The sequence below is a fragment of the Monodon monoceros genome, unplaced genomic scaffold (genome assembly GCF_005190385.1).
Source record: "Monodon monoceros isolate NGI ecotype Baffin Bay Population unplaced genomic scaffold, NGI_Narwhal_1 Super_Scaffold_16, whole genome shotgun sequence".
In the NCBI taxonomy this organism is placed as follows: Eukaryota; Metazoa; Chordata; class Mammalia; order Artiodactyla; family Monodontidae; genus Monodon; species Monodon monoceros.
In genome coordinates this window covers 32,680,492-32,707,325 of record NW_021703772.1, presented here as the reverse complement: position 1 = coordinate 32,707,325, position 26,834 = coordinate 32,680,492, and the positions used below count along the sequence as shown (strand labels likewise).

General features: G+C 38.0%; 1 protein-coding gene across 1 annotated transcript in view; it reads left to right on the top strand.

The window, feature by feature from the left end:
- NBEAL1 (neurobeachin like 1) overlaps positions 1 to 26,834 on the top strand; it is a 173,965-nt gene that overhangs the window by 15,527 nt on the left and 131,604 nt on the right. Inside the window, exons 2-5 of the mRNA XM_029224562.1 lie at positions 3,642 to 3,733; positions 8,362 to 8,523; positions 20,508 to 20,589; positions 21,156 to 21,283. Of these exons, the coding sequence (XP_029080395.1) occupies positions 3,642 to 3,733; positions 8,362 to 8,523; positions 20,508 to 20,589; positions 21,156 to 21,283 (464 nt within the window). The remainder of the gene's footprint in view (positions 1 to 3,641; positions 3,734 to 8,361; positions 8,524 to 20,507; positions 20,590 to 21,155; positions 21,284 to 26,834) is intronic.

Below are 26,834 nucleotides of genomic sequence, written 5' to 3'. Positions count from 1 at the left end.
AGACCCTACTGTGGTGTTTCATTGTATCCAGCTCTCTTAACCATGAAAGTGGCTAAGCTTGAGATTTAATTAATATTGTTTCTGGGTGTGTGGACATTTTTCCTTTTATGGCCTTTGGCAGTAAAGTATAGATCTTCTTAAGGGTTTTCTCAGGCTGTGTAGAATGTGGCTGTTTTATGTGTTAAGTTGTTTATGGCCTTGAGTTTACTGATCCTTAGTTCCTCTTTTCCTCTTTTTGTCCACTGAGCTCCATTTTATTCCTGCTCACAGTTCAAAGACAGTGTAGTGTAGTGTAGTAGAAAGAGCACAGTTGGATTCATATCTCTTTGCATTTTAATCCCAGCACTATTGATGACTAGCTGTATGACTATGGATAAGTTATATATCCTTAGAACTTTGCTTTTCTAACCTGTAAAATGGGGGAAATGAAACTCTAGATGGTTGTAAGGAGTAAATGGGATGATGTATACTTTTTAAATACCTGCTATAATACTTTGCACATTGCAGAATCTCAAAAAAAAATGTAACTGCTTCACCTCTTACTAAATAAAACATTTCCAGCTTTAAGTACCATTTCTTTCTTTATAGTTAGTTGCTCAACTTCGTAGGAGAACTCTGTACTTACCAAACTCTGAATTAACAAACACTTGGTAACTCTGACTTTCAGACTTTGAACTAGATATGGTAGAATTTCTAAATAAACTATGAGGAGGAATACATTAATTCTTTATGGCATTATAAACTGTTTTGTGTGGAACTTTTACAGAGTTTATTAAAACTCTGCTTTATTAAAAAGGAACCATGATAAGGAAAACTCCGGCTACCTGTATTTCTGGAGTCTTATCCTGATGAATGTATGAATGAATGAAGTGCTGGTTGGAAATGAAAAAAGCAATTAATGAAATCCTTGAGAAAATTTCTCACAAGAGGTAGTTCTTTTTCTGAAATATTTCTGTCTTCTCAGTGATGATGTGGATTATAACAATTTATGATCTGATTTTGCAACAGTATATTAATAGAAAAAATAAATACACAAAAGGTTAGCAGTCTGCATATTCTGGGAACATTCTTTTAGGAATTCTGATTTGTGTGTAATGCTTTTATTTTAGGGAAATAAATTATTTGAGTTCCCTTTATCCAAGAGCAGTACCTAACCAGTGATATTTAATGAGTAAGACTCCTGATATCATGTTGAAATTGACTGGAGCAAAAAAGTGTTGACGAGGTGAAGGAAACAAATTTGAGCATCATTGGCTCCGGACATGCAGGCTCAGTGGCCATGGCTCACGGGCCCAGCCGCTCCGCGGCATGTGGAATCCTCCCGGACCGGGGCACGAACCCGTGTCCCCTGCATCGGCAGGCGGACTCTCAACCACTGCACCACCAGGGAAGCCCTGAGCATCTTTTTTAATGATGTAATTTATATTTAAAAAGACATTTCTGAGGAATCATGGTTTTTTTCAAATCATCTTTGAGATGTAACTTACAGACCTTAAAATGCACAGATTTTTGGGCTTCCCTGGTGGCGCAGTGGTTGAGAATCTGCCTGCTAATGCAGGGGACATGGGTTGGAGCCCTGGTCTGGGAGGATCCCACATGCCGCGGAGCAAGTAGGCCCATGAGCCACAACTACTGAGCCTGCGCGTCTGGAGCCTGTGCTCCGCAACAAGAGAGGCCGCGATAGTGAGAGGCCCGCGCACCGCGATGAAGAGTGGCCCCCGCTTGCCACAACTAGGGAAAGCCTTCGCACAGAAATGAAGACCCAACACAGCAAAAGTAATTAATTAATAAACTCCTACCCCCAACATCTTCTAAAAAAAAAATGCACAGATTTTAAGTGTCAAATTTGATGAGTTTTGATACAAGCAAACATTTGTGTCAATACTACCTAATAAAACAAATGGAAAATTTCTCTTACCTAGGAAAGTTTTCTTTGTGCCCCTTTGTAGTCAGTCCTCTGAAAGACAATCAGTGATCAAATTTCTGTCACCAAAGCCTGCTCTAGAACTTTGTATAAGTGAAGTCACACAGTGTATATGCTTAATGCCTGGCGTCTTCTGCTCAACATGTTTTTGAAATTTCTGTTCAATGTCGTATCAACAGTTCATTCATTGTTATTGCAGAATAGCATTCCATTGTGTGAATATACCACAATTCATCAGTTAACCTTGTTGATAGAATTTTGGTTTGTTTCCAGTTTTGGGCTATTAAAAATAAATCTTCTATGAACGTTTTTGTACAACTTGTTTTTGTGGATATATGTTTTCACTTCTCTTAAGAGGAATGACTGGGCCATGTGGTAAATTTATGTTTAAAAGAAACTGCCCAACTGTTTTCCAAGTGATTATACCATTTTATACTCCCACCAGAAATGTGAGTTCCAGTTACTCCACATCTTTACCAACACTTGGTATGGAAAGTCTTAAATTTTAGCCATTCTAGTGGGTGTGTAATGGTATTCCATTTCATCTTAATTTGCATTTCCCTCGATAACTAATAATGTTGAGAATGCTTTTGCATGCTACTTGGCCATTTGTGTATCTTCTTTTGTGAAATGTCTGAACCTTTTGCTCATTTTAAAATTGAGTTGTTGTCCTATTTACATTGATTCATAGGAGTTCTTTATATATTCTTGGTACAAGTCCTTTGTCAGATATATGTACTGAGAATATTTTCAGCTGGCATATGGCTTGCCTTTTCATTTTCTTAATGGTGTCTTCTGATGAATCAAAGTTTTAAATTTTGGTTAAGACAAATTATTATTTTTTTCTTTTTTTGCTTTGTGATTTTTGTGTCCTAGCTAAGAAATCTTTGTCTACCCCAAGGTTGCAAAGGTATTCTGTATTTTCTTTTAGAAGATTTTTTAGTTTTTATGTTTAGGTTAATGATCCATCTCCCATTTTATCTTATTTATGCATTTTATATTTTTCATTAATTCATTGGGCACCTGGTCAATGCCAGGAGCTGTTTTAGGCACTTGGTGTCCATTAGTAAAAAGAAATCACTTGTGGTGGGCCCTTAGATAGACCTTGAAATTGTGAAGCCTACAGTCTAGGGGAAATGACAGATAATAAATCAATCAATAAATAAATTATACAGTATGTTAGAAGGTGAGAAAGCACCGTAAGGTGGGACAACAGAATAGGGTAGAAGGTAAAGGTTAGTGAGAAGGTTTAAGAAAGGGTGGTAAAATTTGACTTCATTGAGAATAAGCCATTTAAAGAATGACCTGAAGATGTAGGAATTAGCCATTCAGCTATCTGGTGGAAGAGTGTCCTGGGTAAAGAAAACAGCCATTGCAAAGGCCTGAGATGGGAGCATGTCTGGTATGTCCCAGTAACAGCCAGGAAGCCAGTATAGTACAGGGTGACAGTGGATAAGGCCACAGAGATAGGGGAGGGCAAATTGTTTAGAATCTTATAGGACATTTTTCAGATTGTAGCTCTTTGTGTGAGTGCCATGGGTTCACTATACTTAATATACATTGTAAAACAACACATGTCTTCTGTATATCATTTAGAGATTTCATATTATTGCTTCTTTAGATTTATCAATTCATATCTGCTCAATAGGAGTAAAAGCATTTTTTAAAAAAATTCCTGAAAGATGTACTTAATATTAAAATGGTTTTCTTATTTCAGAAAGATCCAGATTACCTGAAGCTGTGGTTGGACAATTTTGTTTCTAACTATGAACAATTCTTAGATGTTGACTTTGAAAAGCTGCCTACCAGGTATGTTGAAATACTTAATTTCCTACCCTTGGGTGAGTTTGTTAATTTTTGGTACAAAAACTTCATTGATGACATTACAAGGATGGCAGTTATGTGACACACATAACCCTGCTTTCACGGCAGACATTTCTGATTGATCACAGCAGTCTTTCTTGCTGATACTAGACGTGACTTCTAGAAGCCTCTTCTTTACTTTGTTCAGCCACTGGCAACTGGATGTCCTGCAATTCATTTCAATTCTGACACTACCTGGAGTTAGCACCAGATCCCATGAGTTAAAGGCAAAGTCCTCCACAAGGCTGCCCTCACTTCAGACATCGTTAGCAAGTCTTGGGAGCCACCGACATTTCTGATCAACGGGCTGTAAATTTAGGGGTTGACATGACTCCCTCAGGTTCAATAATTTGTTAGATTAACTTACAGAACTCACTGATAGTCCTATACTTATGATTACAGTATTATTATAAAGGATACATGTAGGACAGGGCCTGGGAGGGTCTTGGATGCAGGGCTTCCATGCTCTCTCCCTTTGGAGTCAGGGCATGTTGCTCTCCCTGAACATCAGTGCATTCAAAGAAGGAAGCTCTTTGAGCTCTGGGTGTCAGAGTTTTGTTGGGTCTTATTACTTCATTGACCATGTGATTGAACTCAGTCTCCAGCTCCTCTCCCCTCCCAGAAAGTTGGGGGGGTGAGTTATTCAGATGTGGCCAGCCCCTTTTTTGAAACTATCTAAGGGTCCACCATGCATCACTTTATTCATTTGCATAAAATTTCTTTATTATATGACAGGCATTCTATTGTAGTTGAAACTTATTATACTTCTTTTCCTAGCTTTAGAGAAGGGCCTTAGAAAACATCTTGGAGGAGGTTAAGTTTTCAGATTTTTAAAAACTAGGTTTGAAAATCATAAAATGAGGGAAAAATAAACATCTTGGAAGAGGTTAAGTTTTAGGATTTTTTAAACCTAGGCTTGAAAATCATAAAATGAGGGAAAAATTAGCATCTTACGGAAATGTATAAGTGAAATTACAAATATTTTCTTCCATTCCTCTGCCTACATCTGTTTCTGCAATCTCACTGTTCCCAGGCCCACTTCCCAGATAAAGTTCATATTGTATCTCAAGTCATCTTGTGGACCTAGGTAAGAGAGGTTAGGTTTGCTGTGGTTAAAAGCTGGAGAAATGAGGACATACTTTTAGCCGCAAATCAACTCCATTTATAGAGATGTGTTGAGAGAAGAGGAGAGAAATGGGTGGTGGTTGAGGATGAAAAAGTATCTGGTGAATTAAAAATCTTCAAGGACGAAAATATTTGCAGTTTGGGGGTGGAGGTAAGCAGTGAGAGTTTAGACACAGGTGAGTTGAATCTGGAGAATCACATAGGAGCCAGATCATGAAGTGCCACAAATGCATTACTAATGGACTTTGACTTTTTGTTATGGAAGATACAAGGCTCTACTAAAGAATTTTCTGCATAAGAGTATCATGGGACTTCCCTGGTGGCACAGTGGTTACGAATCCGCCTGCCAATGCAGGGGACACGGGTTTGAGCCCTGGTCCGGGAAGATCCCACATGCTGCGGAGCAACTAAGCCTTTGTGCCACAACTACTGAGCCTGTGCTCTAGAGCTCACGAGCCACAACTACTGAGCCCACATGCCACAACTACTGAAGTCCACACGCCTAGAGCCTGTGCTCTGCAACAAGAGAAGCCACCGCAATGAGAAGCCCGCGCACTGCAACCAAGAGTAGCCCCCGCTTGCCGCAACTAGAGAAAGCCTGAGCACAGCAGCGAAGACCCAACATAGCCAAAAATAAATAAATAAAATAAATAAATTTATATAAAAAAAAAAGAGTATCATGATCAAGTTTGTTTTTTAAAAGTCACTTTGGTGGCATTATGGAGGTTGGATTGGAAAGGGTTGAGACTGAAGGCAAGAAGCCCAGTTAAGGGGTAATTGTAATAATTCAGAGAAAAAAATCATTAGCGCTTTGGACCAAGGCAATGAACTTAAGAAACAATATGGTTATGCTCAGAAAGCACAAGTACTTTATTTATAAATACAGTTTCAGAGTTCTTCCCCATTAGATTATTTGTAACAGGTTTATAAAGGTTGAAATCAGTATTAAATCTTGAACTCAAAATAAGATTATTATTGATTTCTACTCATAAAAGAATATTCTTGTAGTTTATACTTAGGAGTGCTTTTATTTTAAAAATTTATGGCTCATTTTAAATCATGAGCCTAAGGATCTTATGGAGTCAGGATTTTGGCCTTTGAATGCTTGGGGTTTTGTAAGATGCACTTGTTATCATCCATACATTATAAATGTCTCCTTCCTTGGGAGGTCATTTCTAAAAACACTATGTAGACTTATATTGCCACTATATTTAAAGTAAGATGAAGAATCTCAAGAGTGTTTTTTTACTTGTGATTTAGTTGGTTTATTTAAAATTATATTTCATATCTTTGTCTTTCAAACTGAACCATGAATTTAGATTTTGCTTGTAGTAAACTTTCAATTTTTCAAGTGAATATTATATGTAAGATCTGTAAAACTAGTCTAGTCACCTTAAAGATAAGAAACTCACAGATAATCCTCATTTAAAGTATACTGACTTTATAGAATTTCCAAGTTAGAGAATTCATAATAGAAGGCAAGGATTGCTTTTACCAGATTATAAGGCCTTGAAATTTAAGCTGGACTTTTTCCTACGTTAGAGAGAACAATTGGCAGCTGTTTACAATAGACATTGACCAGGCAGATTGAGGAGTGGAAAAGATATCTGGAGTTTGGGAAATTTCAGCAAAAGGAGCTTAGAATTTTGGACAATAAAGTCCTAGAGGTGGGAAAACTCTTCTAAATTCTTAAATCCTCATCACATTAGGAACAAGGCCAAAAATTCCAACTTTGTCTATATGCCATGTCCTAAGTAAGCCCCAATTTTATAATGAGAGTCAGTTAAAAAAAAAGATTGCTCTTTTAGAAGTTAATATTTTTTTCTGCCCAGTTAAATCAAAATGTGTGTAAATAGAAAATGGGACAATTAAGGACAAAAGGAACTAGTCTTTTAAATAACTAAAATGGAATATTGGGAAATCTAATGTCTTCTTGCTTGTTGATTTAACATTTTTGGAAAAGTGTGGAGGAGTAGTTTCACTTAGTCTTGAAAATCAGTTATATTTAAATGTTTGTTTATTATTTTGAAGTTAACTCTGGTTTTTCTAATCACCTCTTTTTAGCTCTCCAAAAATAAATTAAATATAAAAATGAGTGTTTCTGATACCATCTATAAATAAGAGAGAATGAAAGAATCCAAAGCTGCAAGTGAAATGATGCCCAGACTAAAATGAAACATGTATTTTTAGAACATGATTATATATTATTAGGCAACCTTGGTAGTATGCTTTGTGACTTGTGTTTATTTTATAAAATGCTTTATTAATTTATGTTGTAGGGTGGTTCAGGAAGAGGCTAATAATATTTACATATGTGTTTATGTGACTACTGCTAAGATGCTTCAAATTTCTTTGTCTACAGTGAATGCCTTTTACTCAGTGTAAACATAGTACTAATACTTCATGTTAAGCATTATCTGAAGAAAAGACTATTATAAAGTATAATTGCCATTTAATCATGGAACTCTTCACAGTGCTTCTTTGCTATTTGAGCATTTTTCTTAACAGAGATAGGGAAATAAGAATACAGTGGCTTATGAAAAGATTCTGAGGCTTTAGAGATAGTATATTTAAAATGCATTACATATTTAGAGTTCTTTATATACTTTAAAGCTGAAAATGCACATTGACTTTCTGGTTTCAGAGCCCAGTGAAATAGGGTGGACATCTGATATTACAGTTTTATAGATTAGGGAACTTCAGAGATTAAATGAAGTGCTTCATGTTACAGAGGTGGAACTTAGTATGCAGGCTTCTGACTTTGAATCTAGGGGGTTTTAATGTGAGAGGCACATGCAAGGAGCCAGTTACATCTGGTATTGGCTTTTGCCCATAAAGAACCATATTGTCTTCTTACACAGAAACCACCTGTCACAAAATATTGATGTATTGCTTTAAAAGAGTCTTCTATTGATGCTCATGCTTGGGGTTCTACATTCACCTCTATCTTTCTCCTTTCATTTTGCTAGTTATCTTCTCTCCCTCTTCTGATCAGATGGCTTAGGGACCCTGTAGGTAGGTGAATATTGTTTATTTAGTAAAGCAGTTAACAGATATTAAACTAGTTAGAGGTACTTCATTTTTATTTGCTAGTTACCGTTTCTTTTAGAAATGGTATAGACACATTGTATTTCTAAATAGTAGAAGGTGAACTAATCTTATATTTTAAATATTTTCTTTAACAATAGCACAATTGAAAATACTAAATAGCCTTTTTTTCTCTCTCTTTTCAGTAAGACTCCTCTGAAGTAAGACTAACCACTCTGCTCTAATAATCTTCTAAAATGTCACTCTCCATTTGGTGGTACCATGCAGAGAGGAAGGCACAGAATATCTGGACTAAAAGAGCTTCTTTAGGATTTGAGCTGAAAATGTAGTTACTTTAAAGTGCCACAGATTTTCGTCCTGTATTTAAACACCCTTCTTATTTTGTTCCCCTTATATTGTAGGGTAGATGATGTGCCTCCAGGAATATCTCTGCTTCCTGATAATATTCTGCAGGTTCTGAGGACCCAGCTTCTACAGTGTGTTCAGAAAATGGCAGATGGGTTAGAGGAAGAACAACAAGCCTTGTCAATTTTGCTTGTCAAGTTCTTCATTGTTCTTTGCAGGTATCTGGTACAAATAAACTAGTTATCTGTTTTAAATATTAGCAAACTAATAATGCATTTATTGGTTATTAATGATGTTTGTTGTTCATATGGAGTTTTTAGGGATGAGTGCAGCTTTTGCAATAGGCTTGTGGTTTGTTATTATATTGGAAAGCCTTTTACTATATCTACTTAGAGAGATTCAGCCAGGATAAAAAATAATTGCTTTAGAGTAAAGACAATGACAGGAGTTTTTACTTAAGAATTTATTGCACTGGTATTTTCTATATGGTCCTCACCAATACACATGTACATATACATTTTTATACTGTGCATTATCATTTGTGAAATGTATTTTTCTAGTCTTTCATTTTATAATTTTACCAAAGAAAGTATAATTATTCCATAGCTTATATTTCCAGATTTATAGATGATTAGGTCTGTGGTACTTAAATTTTGGTGTGCATAAATGTCAACTGGGAAGCTTAATAGAAATACAGAGTTTGAGCCTTACGTATGGAAGTTCTGATCCAAAAGAGCTCAGGCATTTTGAATTTTCATACATTCCATTAATCTGCATATAAGAATTTGAGAACCGTTGGGTTAGGGGCATCACATGCCTCTTAAAATCTGTCTTCTTTTCTTGTTCTTAGAGGAAAAGCTTTCAGTCTTTTACCATTTAGTATGATATTTGCTGTGAAATTTTTATATATAGGTTTTATTATGTTGAGGTAGTTTCCTTCTGTTCCTAGTTTGCTGAGTGTTGTTATCAGGAATGGTTGCTGAATTTTGTCAAATGCTTTTCTGCATTAATTGAGATGATCATCTGGGTTTTTTTCCCCTTTATTCTGTTAATATGACATATTACATTGATTAGCTTTCATATGTTTAACCATCCTTGCATTCCAGGAATAAATCCCACTTAGTCATAGTGTGTAATACTTTTAATATACTGTTGAATTCTCTTTGCTAGTATTTTGTTGAAGATCTTTGCATTAATGTTCATAAGGGATGTTGGCTTGTAGTTTTCATGTAGTCTCTTGTTTGGCTTTGGGATCAGGGTAATACTGGCCTCATATAATGAGTCAGAAAGTGTTCCTTCCTTTTCAGTTTTTTGGAAAAATTTGAGAAGGATTGGCATTAGTTCTTCTTTAAATGTTTTGTAGACTTCATGAGTGAAAACATCAGGTCCAGGACTGCTTTTTTGGGAGAGTTTTGATTACTGATTCAGTTTCCTTACTAGTTGTAGGTCTATTCAGATTATTTATTTCATCATGGTTTAATCTTGGCAGATTTTGTGTTTCTAGGAATTTGTCCATTTCATCTATGTTATTCAATTTGTTGTTGTACAGTTGTTCATAGTACTCTCTTAATAATCCTCTTTATTTCTGTAGTATCAGTAGTAATGTCCACACTTCATTTTTGATGTTAGTAATCTGATTCGTCTCTCTTTTTCTTAGTCTATCCAGCTAAAGGTTTGTCAATTTTGTTGATGTCTCCAAGGAACTAATTTTTGTTTTCATTGATTTTCTCTGTTTTTAAAAATTTATTTTTATCTCTGCTCTGATCTTTATCATTTCCTTCTTTCTACTAACTTTGGGTTTAGTTTGTTCTTCTTTGTCTGATTCCTTAAGTTTTAATGTTAGGTAGTTGGTTTCTTGTTCGTGTATTTTAGTGTAAGCACTTATACCTATAAAATTCTCCCTTTGCACCACTTTCATTGCCTCCCATAAGTTTTGGTAAGTCATGTTTTCCTTTTCATTCATCTTAAGTATTTTCTAATTTCCCTTGTGGGTTTCTTCTTTGATCCATTGATTATTTTAAAGTATTTTTGTTAATTTACACAGTTTTGTGTATTTTTCAGTTTTCTTTATGTTACTGATTTTTAACTTCATCCTGCTGTGGTTAGAGAAGATACTTTGTATGATATCTGTCATTTTAAATCTGTTGAGACTTAATTTGTGACCTAATATAGTGTCTATCTTGTAAAATGTCCCAAGTGCACTTGAGAAGAATGTTTGTTCTGTTGTTGTTGGGTAGAGTCACCTGTATATGTTTCTTAGAGCTATTAGATTTACTGTGTTAAGTCCTCTGTTGCTTTACTTATCTTCTATCTAGTTGTTTTATTCATTATTGTGGATGAGGTATTAAATTCTCCAGCTATTATGGAAGAACTATATGTTTCTCTCTTCAATTCTGTCAGTATTTGCTTCATATGTTTTGATGGTCTGTCATTAGATACGTAAATGTTCATAATTGTTATATCTTTTTGCTAGTGTAATACCTTTGTTATATGTAATATCATATATACTTTTATTACATTATATTGTACCTTTTATTTTATTTATTTTTAACATCTTTGAGTATTAATTGCTTTACAATGTTGCGTTACTTTCTGCTGTATAACAAAGTAAATCAGCTGTGTGCCTACGTATATCCCCATATCCCCTCCCTCTTACGTCTCCCTCCCACCCTCCTTATCCTACCCCTCTAGGTGGTCTCAAAGCACTGAGCTGATCTCCCTGTGCTAGGTAACTGCTTCCCACTAGCTATCGATTTTACATTTGGTAGTGTATATATGTCAGTGTTACTGTCTCAATTCATCCCAGGTTACCCTTCCCCAACCTCGTGTCCTCAAGTCCATTCTCTATGTCTGTGTCTTAATTCCTGTCCTGCCCCTAGGCTCATCAGAACCATTTTTTTTTAGATTCCATATATATGTGTTAGCATACGGTATTTGTTTTTCTCTTTCTGACTTACTTCACTCTGTATGACAGACTCTAGGTCCATCCACCTCACTACAAATAACTCAATTTCATTTTTTTTATGGCTGACTAATATTCCATTGTTTATATGTGCCACATCTTCTTTATCCATTCATCTGTCGATGGACACTTAGGTTGCTACCATGTCCTGGCTATTATAAATAGTGCTGCATTGAACATTGTGGTACATGACTCTTTTTGAATTATGGTTTTCTCAAGGTATATGCCCAGGAGTGGGATTGCTGGTAATATAGTAGTTCTATTTTTAGTTTTTTAAGGAACCTCCATACTGTTCTTCACAGTGGCAGTATCAATTTACATTCCCACCAACAGTGCAAGAGGGTTTCCTTTCCTCCACACGCTCTCCAGCATTTGTTGTTTGTAGATTTTTTGATTTTGGCCATTCTGACTGGTGTGAGGTGATATCTCATTGTAGTTTTGATTTGCATTTCTCTAATGATTAGTGATGTTGAGCACCTTTTCATGTGTTTGTTAGCAATCTGTATATCTTCTTTGTGGAAATGTCTGTTTAGGTCTTCTGCCCATTTTTGGATTGGGTTGTTTTTTTAATATTGAGCTGCATGAGCTGCTTGTATATTTTGGAGATTTATCCTCTGTCATTTGCTTCGTTTGCAAATATTTTCTCCCATTCTGAGGGTTCTCTTTTTGTCTTGTTTATGGTTTCCTTTGCTGTGCAAAAGCTTTGAAGTTTCATTAGGTCCCATTTGTTTATTTTTGTTTTTATTTCCATTTCTCTATGAGGTGAGTCAAAAAGGATCTTGCTGTGATTTATGTCATAGAGTGTTCTGCCCATGTTTTCCTCTAAGAGTTCTATAATGTTTGGACTTACATTTAGGTCTTTAATCCATTTTGCGGCGAGCGGGGGCCGCTCTTCATCACGATGCGCGGGCCTGTCACTGCCACGGCCTCTCTTGTTGCAGAGCACAGGCTCCAGATGCGTAGGCTCAGTAGTTGTGGCTCACGGGCCCAGTTGCTCCACGGCATGTGGGATCTTCCCAGACCAGGGCTCGAACCCACGTCCCCTGCATTGGCAGGCAGATTCTCAACCACTGTGCCACCAGGGAAGCCCTCCCTTTTTTTCTTGATGAGTCTGGCTTATGGTTTATCAATTTTGTTTATCTTCTCAAAGAACCAGCTTTTTGTTTTATAGATCTTTGCTATTGTTTCCTTCATTCCTTTTTCATTTATTTCTGATCTGATCTTTATGATTTCTTTCCTTCTGCTTTCTTTGGGGTTTTTTCTTCTTTCTCTAATTGCTTTAGGTGTAAGTTTAGGTTGTTTATTTGAGATTTTTCTTGTTTCTTGAGGTAGGGTTGTATTGCTATAAACTTCCCTCTTAGAACTGCTGTTGCTGCATCCCATAGGTTTTGGGTCATCGTGTTTTCATTGTCATTTGTTTGTAGGTATTTTTTTGATTTCCTCTTTGATTTCTTCAGTGATCTCTTGGTTATTTAGTAGCATATTGTTTAACCTCCATGTGTTTGTATTTTTTACAGTTTTTTTCCTTTAATTGATATCTAGTCTCATAGCGTTGTGGTCAGAAAAGATACTTGATACAATTTCAGTTTTCTTAAATTTACCAAGGCTTGATTTGTGACCCAAGATCTGGTCTATCCTGGAGGATGTTCCATAAGCCCTTGAGAAGAAAGTGTATTCTGTTGTTTTTGGATGGAATGTCCTATATATATCAATTAAGTCTGTCTCATTCAATGTGTCATTTAAAGCTTGTGTTTTCTTATTTATTTTCATTTTGGATGATCTGTCCATTGGTGAAAGTGGGGTGTTAAAGTCCCCTACTATTATTGTGTTACCATCGATTTCCCCTTTTATGGCTGTCAGCATTTGCCTTATGTATTGAGGTGCTCCTATGTTGGGTGCATAAATATTTACAGTTGTTATGTCTTCTTCTTGGATTGATCCCTTGATCATTATGTAGTGTCCTTCTTTGTCTCTTGTAATAGTCTTTATTTTACAGTCTGTTTTGTCTGATATGAGAATTGCTACTCCAGCTTTCTTTTGATTTCCATTTGCATGGAATATCTTTTTCCATCCCCTCACTTTCATTCTGTATGTGTCCCTTGGTCTGAAGTGGGTCTCTTGTGGACAGCATATACACGGGTCTTGTTTTTGTATCCATTCAGCTAGTCTACGTCTTTTGGTTGGAGCACTGAATCCATTTACACTTAAGGTAATTATCGATATGTATGTTCCTATGACCATTTCTTAATTGTTTTGGGTTTGTTATTGTAGGTCTTTTCATTCTCTTGTGTTTCCTGCCTAGAGAAGTTCCTTTAGCATTTGTTGTAGAGCTGGTTTGGTGGTTCTGAATTCCCTTAACCTTTGCTTATCTCTAAAGGTTTTAATTTCTCCATCAAATCTGAATGACATCCTTGCTGGGTAGAGTAATCTTGGTTGTAGGTTTTTTCCCTTTCATGACTTTAAATATGTCCTGCCATTCCCTTCTCTCTTGCTGAGTTTCTGCTAAAAGATCAGCTGTTAACCTTATGGGGATTCCCTTGTATGTTATTTGTTGCTTTTCCTGCTGCTTTTAGTATTTTTTCTTCATACTTAATTTTTGATAGTTTGATTAGTATGTGTTTCGGCATGTTTCTCTATGATTAATATGTGTTTCGGCATGTTTTTCCTGTATGGTACTCTGTGTGCTTCCTGGACTTGATTGACTGTTTACTTTCCCATGTTAGGGAAGTTTTCGACTCTGATCTCTTCAAATATTTTCTCAGACCCATTCTTTTCCTCTTCTTCTTCTGGGACCCCTAAAATTCGAATGTTGGTGCGTTTAATGTTGCCCCAGAGGTCTCTGAGACTGTCCTCAATTCTTTTCATTCTTTTTTCTTTATTCTGCTCCCTGGCAGTTATTTTCACCATTTTATCTTCCAGCTCATTTATCTGTTCTTCTGCCTCAGTTATTCTGCTATTGATTCCTTCTAGAGTATTTTTAATTTCAGTAACTGTGTTGTTCATCACTGTTTGTTTGCTCTTTTGTTCTTCTAGATCCTTGTTAAATGTTTCTTGTATTTTCTCCATTCTGTTTCCGAGATTTTGGATCATCTTTACTATCATTACTCTGAATTCTTTTTCAGGTAGGTTGCCTATTTCGTCTTCATTTATTTGGTCTTGTAGGTATTTACCTTGCTCCTTCATCTGTAACATATTTTTTTGTCATTTCTTTTTTTTTTCTTTTAATGGGTGGTGCTGTATTCCTGTCTTACTGGTTGTTTGGCCTGAGACATCCAGCACTGGAGTTTGCAGGCAGTTGGATAGAGCCGGGTCTTGGTGCTGAAATGAGGACCTCCCGGGGGCCTCACTCCGATGAATGTTCCCTGGGGTTTAAGGTTCTCGTTAGTCCAGCGGTTTGGACTTGGAGCTCCCACCACAGGATCCCAGCTCCCGGCCTGGGAACCAAGATCCTGCAAGCTTCACTGTGTGGTAAAAAAAAAAAAAAAAAAAGGAAGAAGAAAAGGAGCAGTGCAATATGCAAGAATATAGAACAAAATAAAATTAGGAAGATAAAAAATATATTAGGAAAAATAAAACTATAATTGAAACAACTCCAACGGGGTAAAATAAAACCACAACAGTAAAAAGAAAAATAAAAAAGCGGGGGGGGAACAAGCCAAAAGGAGAGAATGTTAACAAAGTATAAAGAATAAAATACAACTAGAAAAATAAAAGGTTTTTTAGGAAAAATAAAAATATAAAAGAATCGACAACAATGAATCAACAAGGTAAAATAGAACTCCAGTCTAAAAGAGGAAAAAAGAAAATAAAAGAAAAAACCTTGGCTGTAGGGGGCAAAGTTTAGGCAGGGGTGGAATTTACGCAGGGGCTGGGTTTAGGGTGGGGCGGGACCTAGTTAGGTGGGGGGATGAGTTTTGAGCGTGGGGCAACTCCTAAGCTTAGGACCCATGCAGCTAGAAACGCCCTGGGGATGGGGCCTTGACAGAGTGATGTTCAAGCATAGGGTGGGGCCTCTGCTTAGGACCTGTGTGGAAGTGGAGAGGCAGCACATGGAAAGGAGGGCCTCTGGAGTGTGGAGTTAGGGAGTTTGGAGGTAGGGCCCTGAGTGAGGGTGTGTGGGTGGGGTTTAGGCCCAGTGCATTGGAGGGGGTCTCAGAGGGGGTTCTCTGAGTGTACAGATAGGGCCCTGGGTTGGGGTGTAGGGGCGGAGCTTGGGTTCTGCGTGGCAGGAGAGAGGCTCTGAGGGCAGAGGATTAGGCCTGGGGCCTAACAGGCTTCCTGGTACCTAAGTGGACAGGGAAGGCACAGACTGCATTCCCTTCCATTCCTTCATGTCCCCTTCCCCACCATCTCCCCCAGGGTCTCCCCCATTGCTGCTGGACCCCTAACCGTGGGTGGGTCCCACTGGGTGTAGGAACTCCTCCCCTCCCCCATCCACCCCTCAGGGGTGCCAGTCCCGGAGGTCCAGCCTTCACTTTTGCTCCCCCTTCCCTCCTTCCCACTCCCTCAGGACCCGCGCAGCTGGAAGGGGCCTTGGTGGACAGAGGATCAGGCCTGGGATCTCAGCAGGTTCCTGGGGGCCCAAGTGGGCAGGAGAAACCTGGCCATGCTCCCTTTTGATCCTCTGCTCTCCCAATGGTTCCCCAATTTCCCCCTTCGGGTGTGAGATCCCTTTGCCTCCCCCAGCTGCCCCTCAGGGGCATCAGGCCCATCCCGCCTCCACTTCTCCTCTCCCATCACTCCCCCCAAGCCCCACATCCTACCCGCTCACTAGGGGTTCCTCCCATCCCTTTAGGTGTCTGTGGTCCCCCGCCGGTGCCTGGTAGGTGCCCTAGTTGTGTGTAGACGCGAATTCCGCGTCCTCCTAGTATGCCATCTTGACTCTGCCCCCTGTACCTTTTAAAATATATGATGTCCTTCTTTGTCCCGTGTAACCTATTTTGTCTGATATTTGTATGTCAGCCTCTGCTCTCTTTGAGTTACTCTTTGCATGGAATATCTTTCCCTCTGCTTTCAGTTTTAACCTGTTTGTGTCCTTGGACATCAGGTAGACAGTATATAGTTGGATCCTGAGTTTGTATCCATTCTGCCAATCTCTTTTCTTTTTTTGTCTTTTTTTTTTTTAAATATCGTGATTGGAGTATAATTGCTTTACAATGTTGTGTTAGTTTCTGCTGTACAACACAGTGAGTCAGCTATATGCATACATATATCTCCATATCCCATCCCTTTTGAGCCTTCCTCCCACCCTACCTATCCCACCCCTCTAGCTCTTCACAAAAAACCGAGCTGATCTCCCTGTGCTATGTAGCTGCTTCCCACTAGCTATCTGTTTTACATTTGGTAGTGTATATATGTCAGTGCTACTCTGTCACTATGTCCCAGTCTCCACTTTCTGCCCTGTGTCCTCAAGTCCATTTTCAACGTCTGCTTCTTTATTCCTGCCCTACCACTCATTCATCAGCACCATTCAGTCTTGTGTGTTTTGAATGGAAACTTTAATCCATTTACATTGAAAGTAATTACTCCTAAGGAGGAATTTACTTCTTTTACTGTTCTATTTGTTTTCTTTTATGCCTTAAAACAGAAGGTTTTTTTTTTTTTAATTTATTTATTTTTTGGCTGTTTTGGGTCTTTGTTGCTGCGCATGGGCTTTCTCTAGTTGTGGCGAGCGGGGGCTGCGCTTCGTAGCAGTGCATGGGCTTCTCATTGTGGTGATTTAAATTCCTTTATCATATTCTTTTTTTTATAATGAGCATTTCATTATTTATTTATTTATTTTGTAATATTTGTTTATTTATTTATTTGGCTCTACCGGGTCTTAGTTGCAGCATGCAGGATCTTTTAGTTGCAGCATGCGGGTTCTAGTTCCCTGACCAGGGATTGAACCCGGGCCCTCTGCATTGGGAGCGTGGAGTCTTAGCCACTGGACCACCAGGGATGTCCCCTTTATCATACTCTTTTTTTTTTTTTTTTTTTTTTTGCGGTACGTGGGCCTCTCACTGTTGTGGCCTCTCCCGTTGCGGAGCACAGGCTCCGGATGCGCAGGCTCAGCGGCCATGGCTCACGGGCCCAGCCGCTCCGCGGCACGTGGGATCTTCCCGTACTGGGGCACGAACCCACGTCCTCTGCATCGGCAGGCCGCCTCTCAACCACCGCGCCACCAGGGAAGCCCTATCATACTCTTTTGTATACATTCTGTAGATATTTTCTTTGTGGCTACCATTGGTGTTACATTTAACATTCTAAAGTTATAACATTCTAATTTGAATTTATAACACTTTAATATCAATAACATACAAAAACTCTGCTCTTTTATGGCTCTGTCCCTACTCCTTTTGGTTGCTGATGTCACAAAATTACATTACACAATGTTTGCCCCCAAACATAAGCTAATAGTTATTTTAGATGCATTAGTCTCAAATTATGTATAAAACAAGATTTGGAATTACAAACCAAAGTTACAGTAATACTAGTTTTTACCTGAACAATTTTTTTTCTTTAAATATAATCTCTTAAATTATATAAAAACAAAGAATACAGTTACAAATCACTGTTTCAATAATACTAGCTTTTATAATTGCCCATTTATTTACCTTCATTGAGATCTTAGTTTTCCATGCAGCTTTGAGTTGCTGGATAGTGTCCTTACCTCTCACCCTGCAGGACAGTGTTTAGCATTTTTTTGTAGGGTAGATCGAGTGATCACAGACTCCATTACCTTTTGTTTCCTGGGAATGTCTTTATTTCTCCCTCACTTTTGAAGGATAGTTTGCCAGATACAGGATTGTTGGTTGACAGCTATTTTTCTTGTAGCACTTTCAGTGTATCCTCTCACTATCTTCTGGCCTAAGTTTCTTAGTAGAAATCTGCTGATAATTGTATTGAAGATCCCTTATATGTGATGATTTGCTTCTCTCTTCCTATTTTCAAGATAGTCTCTTTGTCTTTTGAAAGTTTGATTATAATGTGTGTCTCAGTTTGGGTGTCTTTGAGTTCACCTTATTTGGAGTTTGTTGAGCTTCTTGGCTGTTCATATTCATGTCCTTCATCACATTTGGGAAATTATCAGCGATAATTTCTTTAAGTATTCTCTTTCCCTTTTTCTTTCTCGTCTTTTTCTTAGACTCAATCTTTTTTCTTTGTGTTGTTCAGACTTGATAATTTCCATTGTGCTATCTTCAAGTTCACTGATTCTTTCCTCTGCCAGCTCAGATCTACCGTTGAATTCCTCTAGTGAATTTTTCATTATAGTGATTATAGTTCCAGAATTTCTTTCTGGTTTCTTTTTAGTTTTTTTTTAATCTCCTTACTGATATTTCCATTTTGTTTACCCATTAATTTCTTGACTTTCTCCACATCTTCCTTTAGTATTGATACTTTGAGCATCTTGAAGACAGTTATTTTGAAGTCTTTGTCTAATATATCTTTTTCAGGGAGTTTCTGTTGATCTCTGTTTTTTTTTTTTGACTGGGCCATATTCCCCTATTTCTTTGTATGCCTTCTGATTTTTGTTTTTAATTGAATACTGGACACTTGAATCTAAGAATGTGGTAACTCTGAAAATCAGATTTACCCCCTTTCCCGGGGTTTGCTGCTTTTTGTTGTTATTTTTGTTTATTTGTTTTATTTTTTGATCATTGCAGATTGTCTCTGTGCTGAGGATCAACCTGAGTTGTAAACATAAGGTCTGCTCAGATCTACTCTGACCCTTTCCCTCAGCATGTGTGGTCACTCTCTAATTTTCCCCATTTATGCTGTTATTTTTGAATGTCCTAGTCTTTAACATCTGGCTCCCAAAAGGGGAAAAAACAAAAAGATGAAGGGGGAAAGGGAAATGCCTTTAAGTCCCCTGGAAATTACTTCAGCCAGAGGGGGAGGGGCTTGTAACAAGTGGTGAGGATGTGCAATATCAGTGCCTGCCTGCCTCTTTGTCTGCACCTCTATAATCAGAAGGTGCAATCAGTGATCAGAGCACGATCTCCAATATGTTGAGGACAGGGTCCTTTTTGCCCACGTTGGTTTCTTCAAGCTGTTAGCAAGCTGCTCCTGGACCATGTGCACAGCTGCTTACCACATGTCTGGGGGTGGCAGATTGATAGGTGCTACTGTGCTAATAGCTGAAATTGAGCAGAATTTAGGACATTAATTGCAATTTATCATCCAGATTTTCCCATAGAAGTTGCCAGCCTTCAACAGAGACTCAAGGGTTCAAAATAGTTACATCAAACTGATTTTGATAGTGTAACTGTTTTCTAGGTTGGGAGACAGATTCCTGGTTCTTCCCACTTGGCTATTTTCCCAGAATCCTTCACAGGGGCTTTGAATTTTACCTCTGCCTTTACTCTTTGCTTTCTCAAAGATGTCATGCCATTCTGACTTCTTACACTAAGTTCATTAATTTAGTTAATTTTTCCTGTTCCTTTAGCATTTACTGGATTTTAAGATATAAAGTATTTTTCAAGGTTACAATGTCTCAGAACACAATAGAGTTTTTTGTCTTAACAAAATTTTTTTTAGTATGCCAAGAAAAAGACTGGTGATATTAGTAAGAGTACATGTTAGCATTTTACGTGTCATACCTCAGTCTTATTAAAAATGGAATAAAAATGAGGGCCATATTTTAATTAAACACCAGGCACTTGTTGACACACTGCTTTAAACAAGGCATGCACTATGCCCTCTTGGAGTATGTATAGATGCCCACCCTTCTCTCAAGGCTTTTTAATATAGATGAGGAGATATATTATGAGTCTAAAAGGGGAACTATAATTTCAGAAAGCAAGATGATAACTATAAAACTGCACCACATGAGTTATAAAGGCAAGAATATGTACAAAAAACCAAGCTAAAAAAGTACATAGGAAAATAACAACAAACCTGGAAAGAAATAATCCAAAATGTATATAGTTGCTAACGTTGGGGTTGTAAGAATATTAGTGACTTTTTCTTTTCTATTTCTACTTTGTGATATTTTCCAATTTTTTATAATAAACAAATGCTAATTGGCATGCCTTTCTTAATGTTCTCTGCTTATACTAGTTAAATGGTGCTTGAGGTGTGTTTTGCATTCTCAGTGGGAAAGCAGCTATATAACCATATTGATTTTAAGTTTTAATGACTGTTATTTGTATTTCATTTGCCAACATGTGTTCCGAAAACCAACCTGAATTCATGAGCATACATTTTCTCATTATTCATATGTAATAAATATATGGCTATTCTTTTTTTTCCTCACAGAAATCTATCTAATGTAGAAGAAATTGGGACTTGCTCGTATATCAATCATGTTATCACTATGACAACACTCTATATTCAACAAGTAGGTGTGAATTAATATATTCCTTTTTGTTGTTTTACTGAGAGTAACTAGTTTTTATTTTTTAAAATATCATAGTAAAGTTAAATGTTTTCAGAGGAGGTAATAATTGAGAAGATCATTAAAATTATCAGTGGGTACTTATATATTTCAGGCATCTTATGCAATTATCTGAAAGTAGACAAGCAATTATTAATACATTTTGTTATTTTAATTTAAAAGTTGAAGTGTTTTATAAATGGCTATTTTAAATGACACAGTTTGCCATTTTATGTATTTATTATTTATTCATCAAATAACCCTCTTATTGAAAGCATCATCTTTTTTGGAAAGACGTTTGTCTATCCATTTGAAATCCTTCCTAGGAAATATTTAAAATTTGAGAGGTTATATCCAACCCATATGATTAACTGACCCTTTACACACTCAAATGGAACTTAGGCTTATTTGAATAAAAATGAGTTATTATTATTAGACGAATGAAACATGTAGTCTTTTAATGATGTTGGTCAGTATGTTATACAGCTTAACATTTTTAAGTACATATAATGTTATGTTTAAATTCTCAGTTAAAAAGCAAAAAAAAAGAGAAGGAATTGGCAGATCAGACATCTATCGAAGAATTTGTGATCCATGCATTGGCATTTTGTGAAAGTTTATATGACCCATATCGGAATTGGAGGCATAGAATTTCAGGGTATGTCTTATAAATCATAATGTTCATTTAAAACCTAAGTATCATAATATATACAATTCTTCAAAGCAGGTCTCATTCTCTATGAAAGCAGTTGGTAAGATGTGTCTAAGACCCCATCCTTATCTCTGAGGTAGAGAACTACATTGGAGGTAATGAATTAGTGATGAACGCCACTTCTAGATAATAAATTTACCCTGAACTTTTATTCTGTAATGCAATTGAATGCTAATAATCTGATGGTAAAATCTCAGAGCACAGTAGCATCAAGTAGAGTGTACATATTTTTCAAGGAACTTTATCTTTTTTTAAAGCATATTTCATGATTTGAAAAAGAATTTTAACAGTATTTTGTGTTTTTATTTTTAATTGTGGAGCTTGTGTCGGTCAGAAACCAGTGTTTAAAAAGAGAGACTATAATACAAGGAGACTGTTAAATAGGTATTAGAGAACTCAAAAAACAAAAGGGGGACACTGATGTAATACAGAGATAGTAACTTCAGGAAGCAGCTACTTCCCTGGTTCTGTGGGAACAAAGGGAAGAGATTAGAGTTATCAGAAACTAGAAGTTTTGGAGAAGAGGTCCTGCAGTGCCTGGTCTGAGGCTTCTGAGGATAGAGTCCTAAGCCAGTGCTGCTATCACTGAGCAGCTGTGAAGAGGCTGGTTCTGGTATTGCCAAAAATAAGCTGAAGAAAGAAACCAACTGTGAATGCCATAGTTAAGAACTGTTGGCCAGTAAAAAAATAAGGAATAAGGCATCAGTCCCCCTTTCACTCTTTCAGCTTTCCAGGCTCTGTTTAGTACCCACTATTGATGAACCCAAGAGTGAGGTAGCTGGAGAAAAGGAAATAGTTTGTAGAATGACTGTTCAGCATCACAAAGCAGGTGGAATGTAAGATGATGGATTTGTAGCTTAGTGACAATGGCATAATTACCAGTACACAGCTCAAAGGGAAGAGTTTAAAAACTCATGTATCTTTCTTACCTGTGGGCAAAGAATAGGAAGAGTTGTGTTATCACCTACAATCAGATCTCTTTTTTAGGTCTCCCTAATCTGCTCTACGTTAAATCTCAGGATTTTTTCATTTTCAGTGTAACCTGACCCACTTATAAACAATTCCTACTTCCTGCAACATTTCGTTACTAGAATGTTTGATTTTTTTTATAGGCTTTTCAGGATATTTAGGGTAGGATACCCTCAATTTGAATAGCCACCATTAGATAATGGTGAAGGATTGGTAACTGAGAGAACATGTATGTAGACTATGGGGTAATACTTTATATGTTCTATATAGTAATATTTTATTGAAATAACACATCCTTTAGGTAAAGCAAGAAGTGTCTAATAGAATTAATAGGAACAAATACTCCAGCTATTAAATATAACAATTCTATCTGCTTATTTATACATTTGCTTTCCTTTATGTGTTGAAAGTTGTAGTCTTTTTTTTTTTTTTTTGTGGTACGCGGGCCTCTCACTGTTGTGGCCTCTCCAGTTGCGGAGCACAGGCTCCGGACGCGCAGGCTCAGCGGCCACGGCTCACGGGCCCAGCCGCTCTGCGGCATGTGGGATCTTCCTAGACCGGGGCACGAAGCCGCGTCCCCTGCATTGGCAGGCAGACTCTCAACCACTGCGCCACCAGGGAAGCCCAAAAGTTGTAGTCTTTAGTCAGGGTTCTCCACAGAAACAAAACTAGCAGGCCGTGTGTGTGTGTGTGTGTGTGAAGAACTTCATTGTAAGCGATTGCCTCACATGATTATAGAGGCTGGCAAGTCCAAATCTGCGATGTGGCCTGGCAGCCTTGCCACCCAGGGAAGCCAGTGGTGCAGTTAGAGTTCGAAGGCTATAGAACCAGTGTTCCAGTTCCAGTCCTAGTTCAAAAGCAGTCAGGCTGGAGACCAGAACTGATGGTGCAGATGAAGTCAGAGGGCAGTCTTCTGGAGAATTCCCCCTTGCTTGGAGATGCCAGTCTTTTTGTTCTGCTCAGGCTTTCAACTAATTAGTTGAGGCACTTTCTGGAGGGCAGTTCCGTTACCCAGTGTTCACCAATTTAAGTGTTAATCTCATCCCAAAACACCCCCCAAGTTGACACATGAAATTAACCATCACATCGTTCTAATACTTTTCTTGATTGTTTATTAATGGGAAGGTACTAGTGACCTTCTGATTACTTCCTTTTCTATTGAACTTTAATATGTCTCTTTTTCCAGTGAGAAAGTGCTTTGCATTTTTCTTGGCAAAGATTTATCCATCAGGATAAGCTGCAGTAACAAACAAGGGGTTAGAATAACAAAGGTTTACTTCTTGTTCCTGTTCTCTGTCTACCATGGTTGGCAGGGAGCCTCTACTCATCATTGTCACTCAAGATCCTAAACTGACAGAACAGCAAGCATCTAAGGCTGTGCTAGTTACCATGTGAAAGAGAAAAGAAAGCTCTGAAATGTCTCACATTGGCAGTTTTAATGCTCTTGTCTGGTCATGACATATGACATGTTTCACTTTCATTCAGAACTCGTTGGCCAAGACTAGTTACATGCTCCCATCTACCACAGTGAGACCAGAAGAAGAAGGGAGACCAAGGCGGAAGTTAGTTCTACCCTGTGACTAAAAGGAGTAGACATGGAAATAGTTGGCAGACAGCACTGTCACTGCCTTTTCCCTCTGCCTATGTACTGCTCATAACTCTCTAAAGATTCAAAGAGAGGAGCACATAATAGTGCTCCATTTGTAGCCTTTCTACGCATTTAGCACTTTGGTTCTCAACTAATCAATGTTCCCCCAATTTTAACATTTATGCCAAGATTTCTTAAGGAAATTATATCTCTTCCTCCCACTATTGCTACTTCCCCATCCCCCACCTTAGCCTTGTCAGCAATGGCAAATCTAAGGTAACGTTTTTTAAGTTTTGAAACAGTGACAAAGAATTTTTATTTATAGACAGGAAGACATATAGAAGGAGGAACATAAGGAGAGGAGTCTGGAAATGACAGAAGAGGCTTTTAGAGGAATCTTTAAGAGCAAAATGAATTTAAAGGTGGGAGAAAGAGAAGATATGAAAAGGTAGACCCGAGAACAAATTAAAACAGATTAAATAAAATTAGTAATTGAAAACAAAAACAAGTTTTGTTTTTAAATTTATTTTATTTATTTTATTTCTGGCTGTGTTGGGTCTTTGTTGCTGCACGCAGGCTTTCTCTAGTTGCTGAGAGCCGGGGCTACTCTTTTTTTTTTTTTTGCTGTACGCGGGCCTCTCACTGTTGTGGCCTCTCCCGTTGGGGAGCACAGGCTCCGGATGCGCAGGCTCAGTGGCCATGGCTCATGGGCCCAGTCGCTCCGCGGCATGTGGGATCTTCCCGGACCGGGGCACGAACCCGTGTCGCCTACATCGGCAGGCGGACTCTCAACCATTGCGCCACCAGGGAAGCCCGGGGGCTACTCTTTGCTGCGGTGCACGGGCTTCTCATTGCGGTGGCTTCTCTTGTTGCGGAGCACGGGCTCTAGGCACGCGGGCTTCAGTAGTTGAGTAGTTGTGGCGCACGGGCTCAGTTGCTCCGCGGCATATGGGATCTAACCGGACCAGGGCTCGAACCCGTGTCGCCTGCATTGGCAGGCGGATTCTTAACCACTCCGCCACCAGGAAAGCCCCCAAAACAAGTTTTGAGAGCCAAAAACAAGAAGACATTTAAACATTATAACATGATATAGAAAGAGTTATAGTGTAAGATGACAACAAGAAGGAGAACTAAGAGTAGATGATCAGTGGTGGCATTTCATGAGTGCAGTATATATACCAGAAATTGTGCTGGAAGCTGTCCAGGTATTATTTTTAATAGGCATAACAATTTTGCCAGGAATAATATGAACTACTTCTGAGGTAAATGGTAAAAGCAGAGAGTGAGACTTGGTTTTCTTTGACTTTGATAGAAAAATGAAACATAGTGGAGATAAATCATGTAATTAGGAGAAATCTGTATAGCTCATGGAAGACCTGTACAGGGGAACTATAACAATAACTTAGACTTTATATATTAATATGATTCTGAAGTTAAATGGAAATTTGGAATGTATATATTATTGTTTGTGCTTGTTGCTTACTAATACAGCTAAAACAGATTAGAACAGATTTAATTAAAATTAACATAATTCCAAATACAAAGCCATTTAAAATTATATTTCTTATTTGATGAAATATATGGATGTTTTTCGTATCTTCATGTGTAATTTGATTTAATTAATAGATTTGATTAATCTGTTAGCCCAATTTTGATTTTATTTGTAGAATCCGTCATATTTAGAAAGATTTCTCCAAATGGAACTAAAATAGGGAAAGAAATCTTTCCTGAAAATGACTTATTCATTCAAGCATTTATTTAAAAATATATTTATTGGGACTTCCCTGGTGATCCAGTGGTTAAGACTCCACGCTTCCATTGCAGGGGACATGGGTTCGATCCCTGGTCAGGGAACTAAGATCCCGCATGCCTCATGGCAGCCAAAAAACAAAAACAAACAATATATTTATTGACTTCCTACTTTGTGCCTAGTGTAAGTTCAGTAGGACTCATTGTCTGCCCACAGACTAAAATAGTTTTTTTAAAAAACATTATTTCACCTTTTTTTTTGGCTGTGTTGGGTCGGCACGTGGGATCTTCATTGAGGCATGCGGCATCTTTTGTTTCGGTACGCAAGCTTCTCTCTAGTTGTGGCGTGCAGGCTCCAGGGTGTGAGGGCTCTGTAGTTGTGGTGTTGGGTTCCAGAGTGTGTGGGCTCTGTGGTTTGCGGCACATGGGCTCTAGTGGAGGCATGCAAGCTCAGTAGTTGTGGTGCATGGGCTTAGTTGCCCTGTGGCATGTGGGATCTTAGTTCCCTGACCAGGGATTGAACCTGCGTCCCCTGTGTTATAAGGCAGATTCTTTACCACTGGACCACCAGGGAAGTCCCGAGAAAAATAATTTACATTAAGTTTTGTCTTCGGGCTCCTACTGGCCAAATCTGGGACAATATATACACAAAAATAATTCATTAAAGAATTATAAACCATTGGGGGAAAAAAGGAATTCATGAGTCCATACCAGTGATTGATAAAGATTGAGAGAGAGACAGAGACAGAGAGGGAGAGAGAGATAGGGGAGAAGAGAGGGCTCTTGCTTACATTAGAAGGCCAAATGCCAATTAGTAATGTACAGGGGCTGCTGGTGTTGGGAAAAAATCAGCATTTTGCACACATCATAGGAAAGGTATGGTTCAGGATGCTAAGTCTAGGGGCAGGTGTTGATAACGAACATGGCTTTTGCATGGTTTTAAAATGTTTCTCCACAGATTACTTATTTGTTGCAAAGGAAAAATTAGTAGTTATTTTGTACAGTACTGGGTAGTACATTGACTGGATGATCAAAATTAACATCATCATTGAGAAGCAGGTGGACATCCTGTGCTTACAACTATGATACTCTAAGAAGGACCCATCATTGCTTGTATAATATTCCAGCCAAGAATGCATAATCTGAATCTTAAGTGTATGGAAACATCAAGCAAACTCCAGATGAACAACA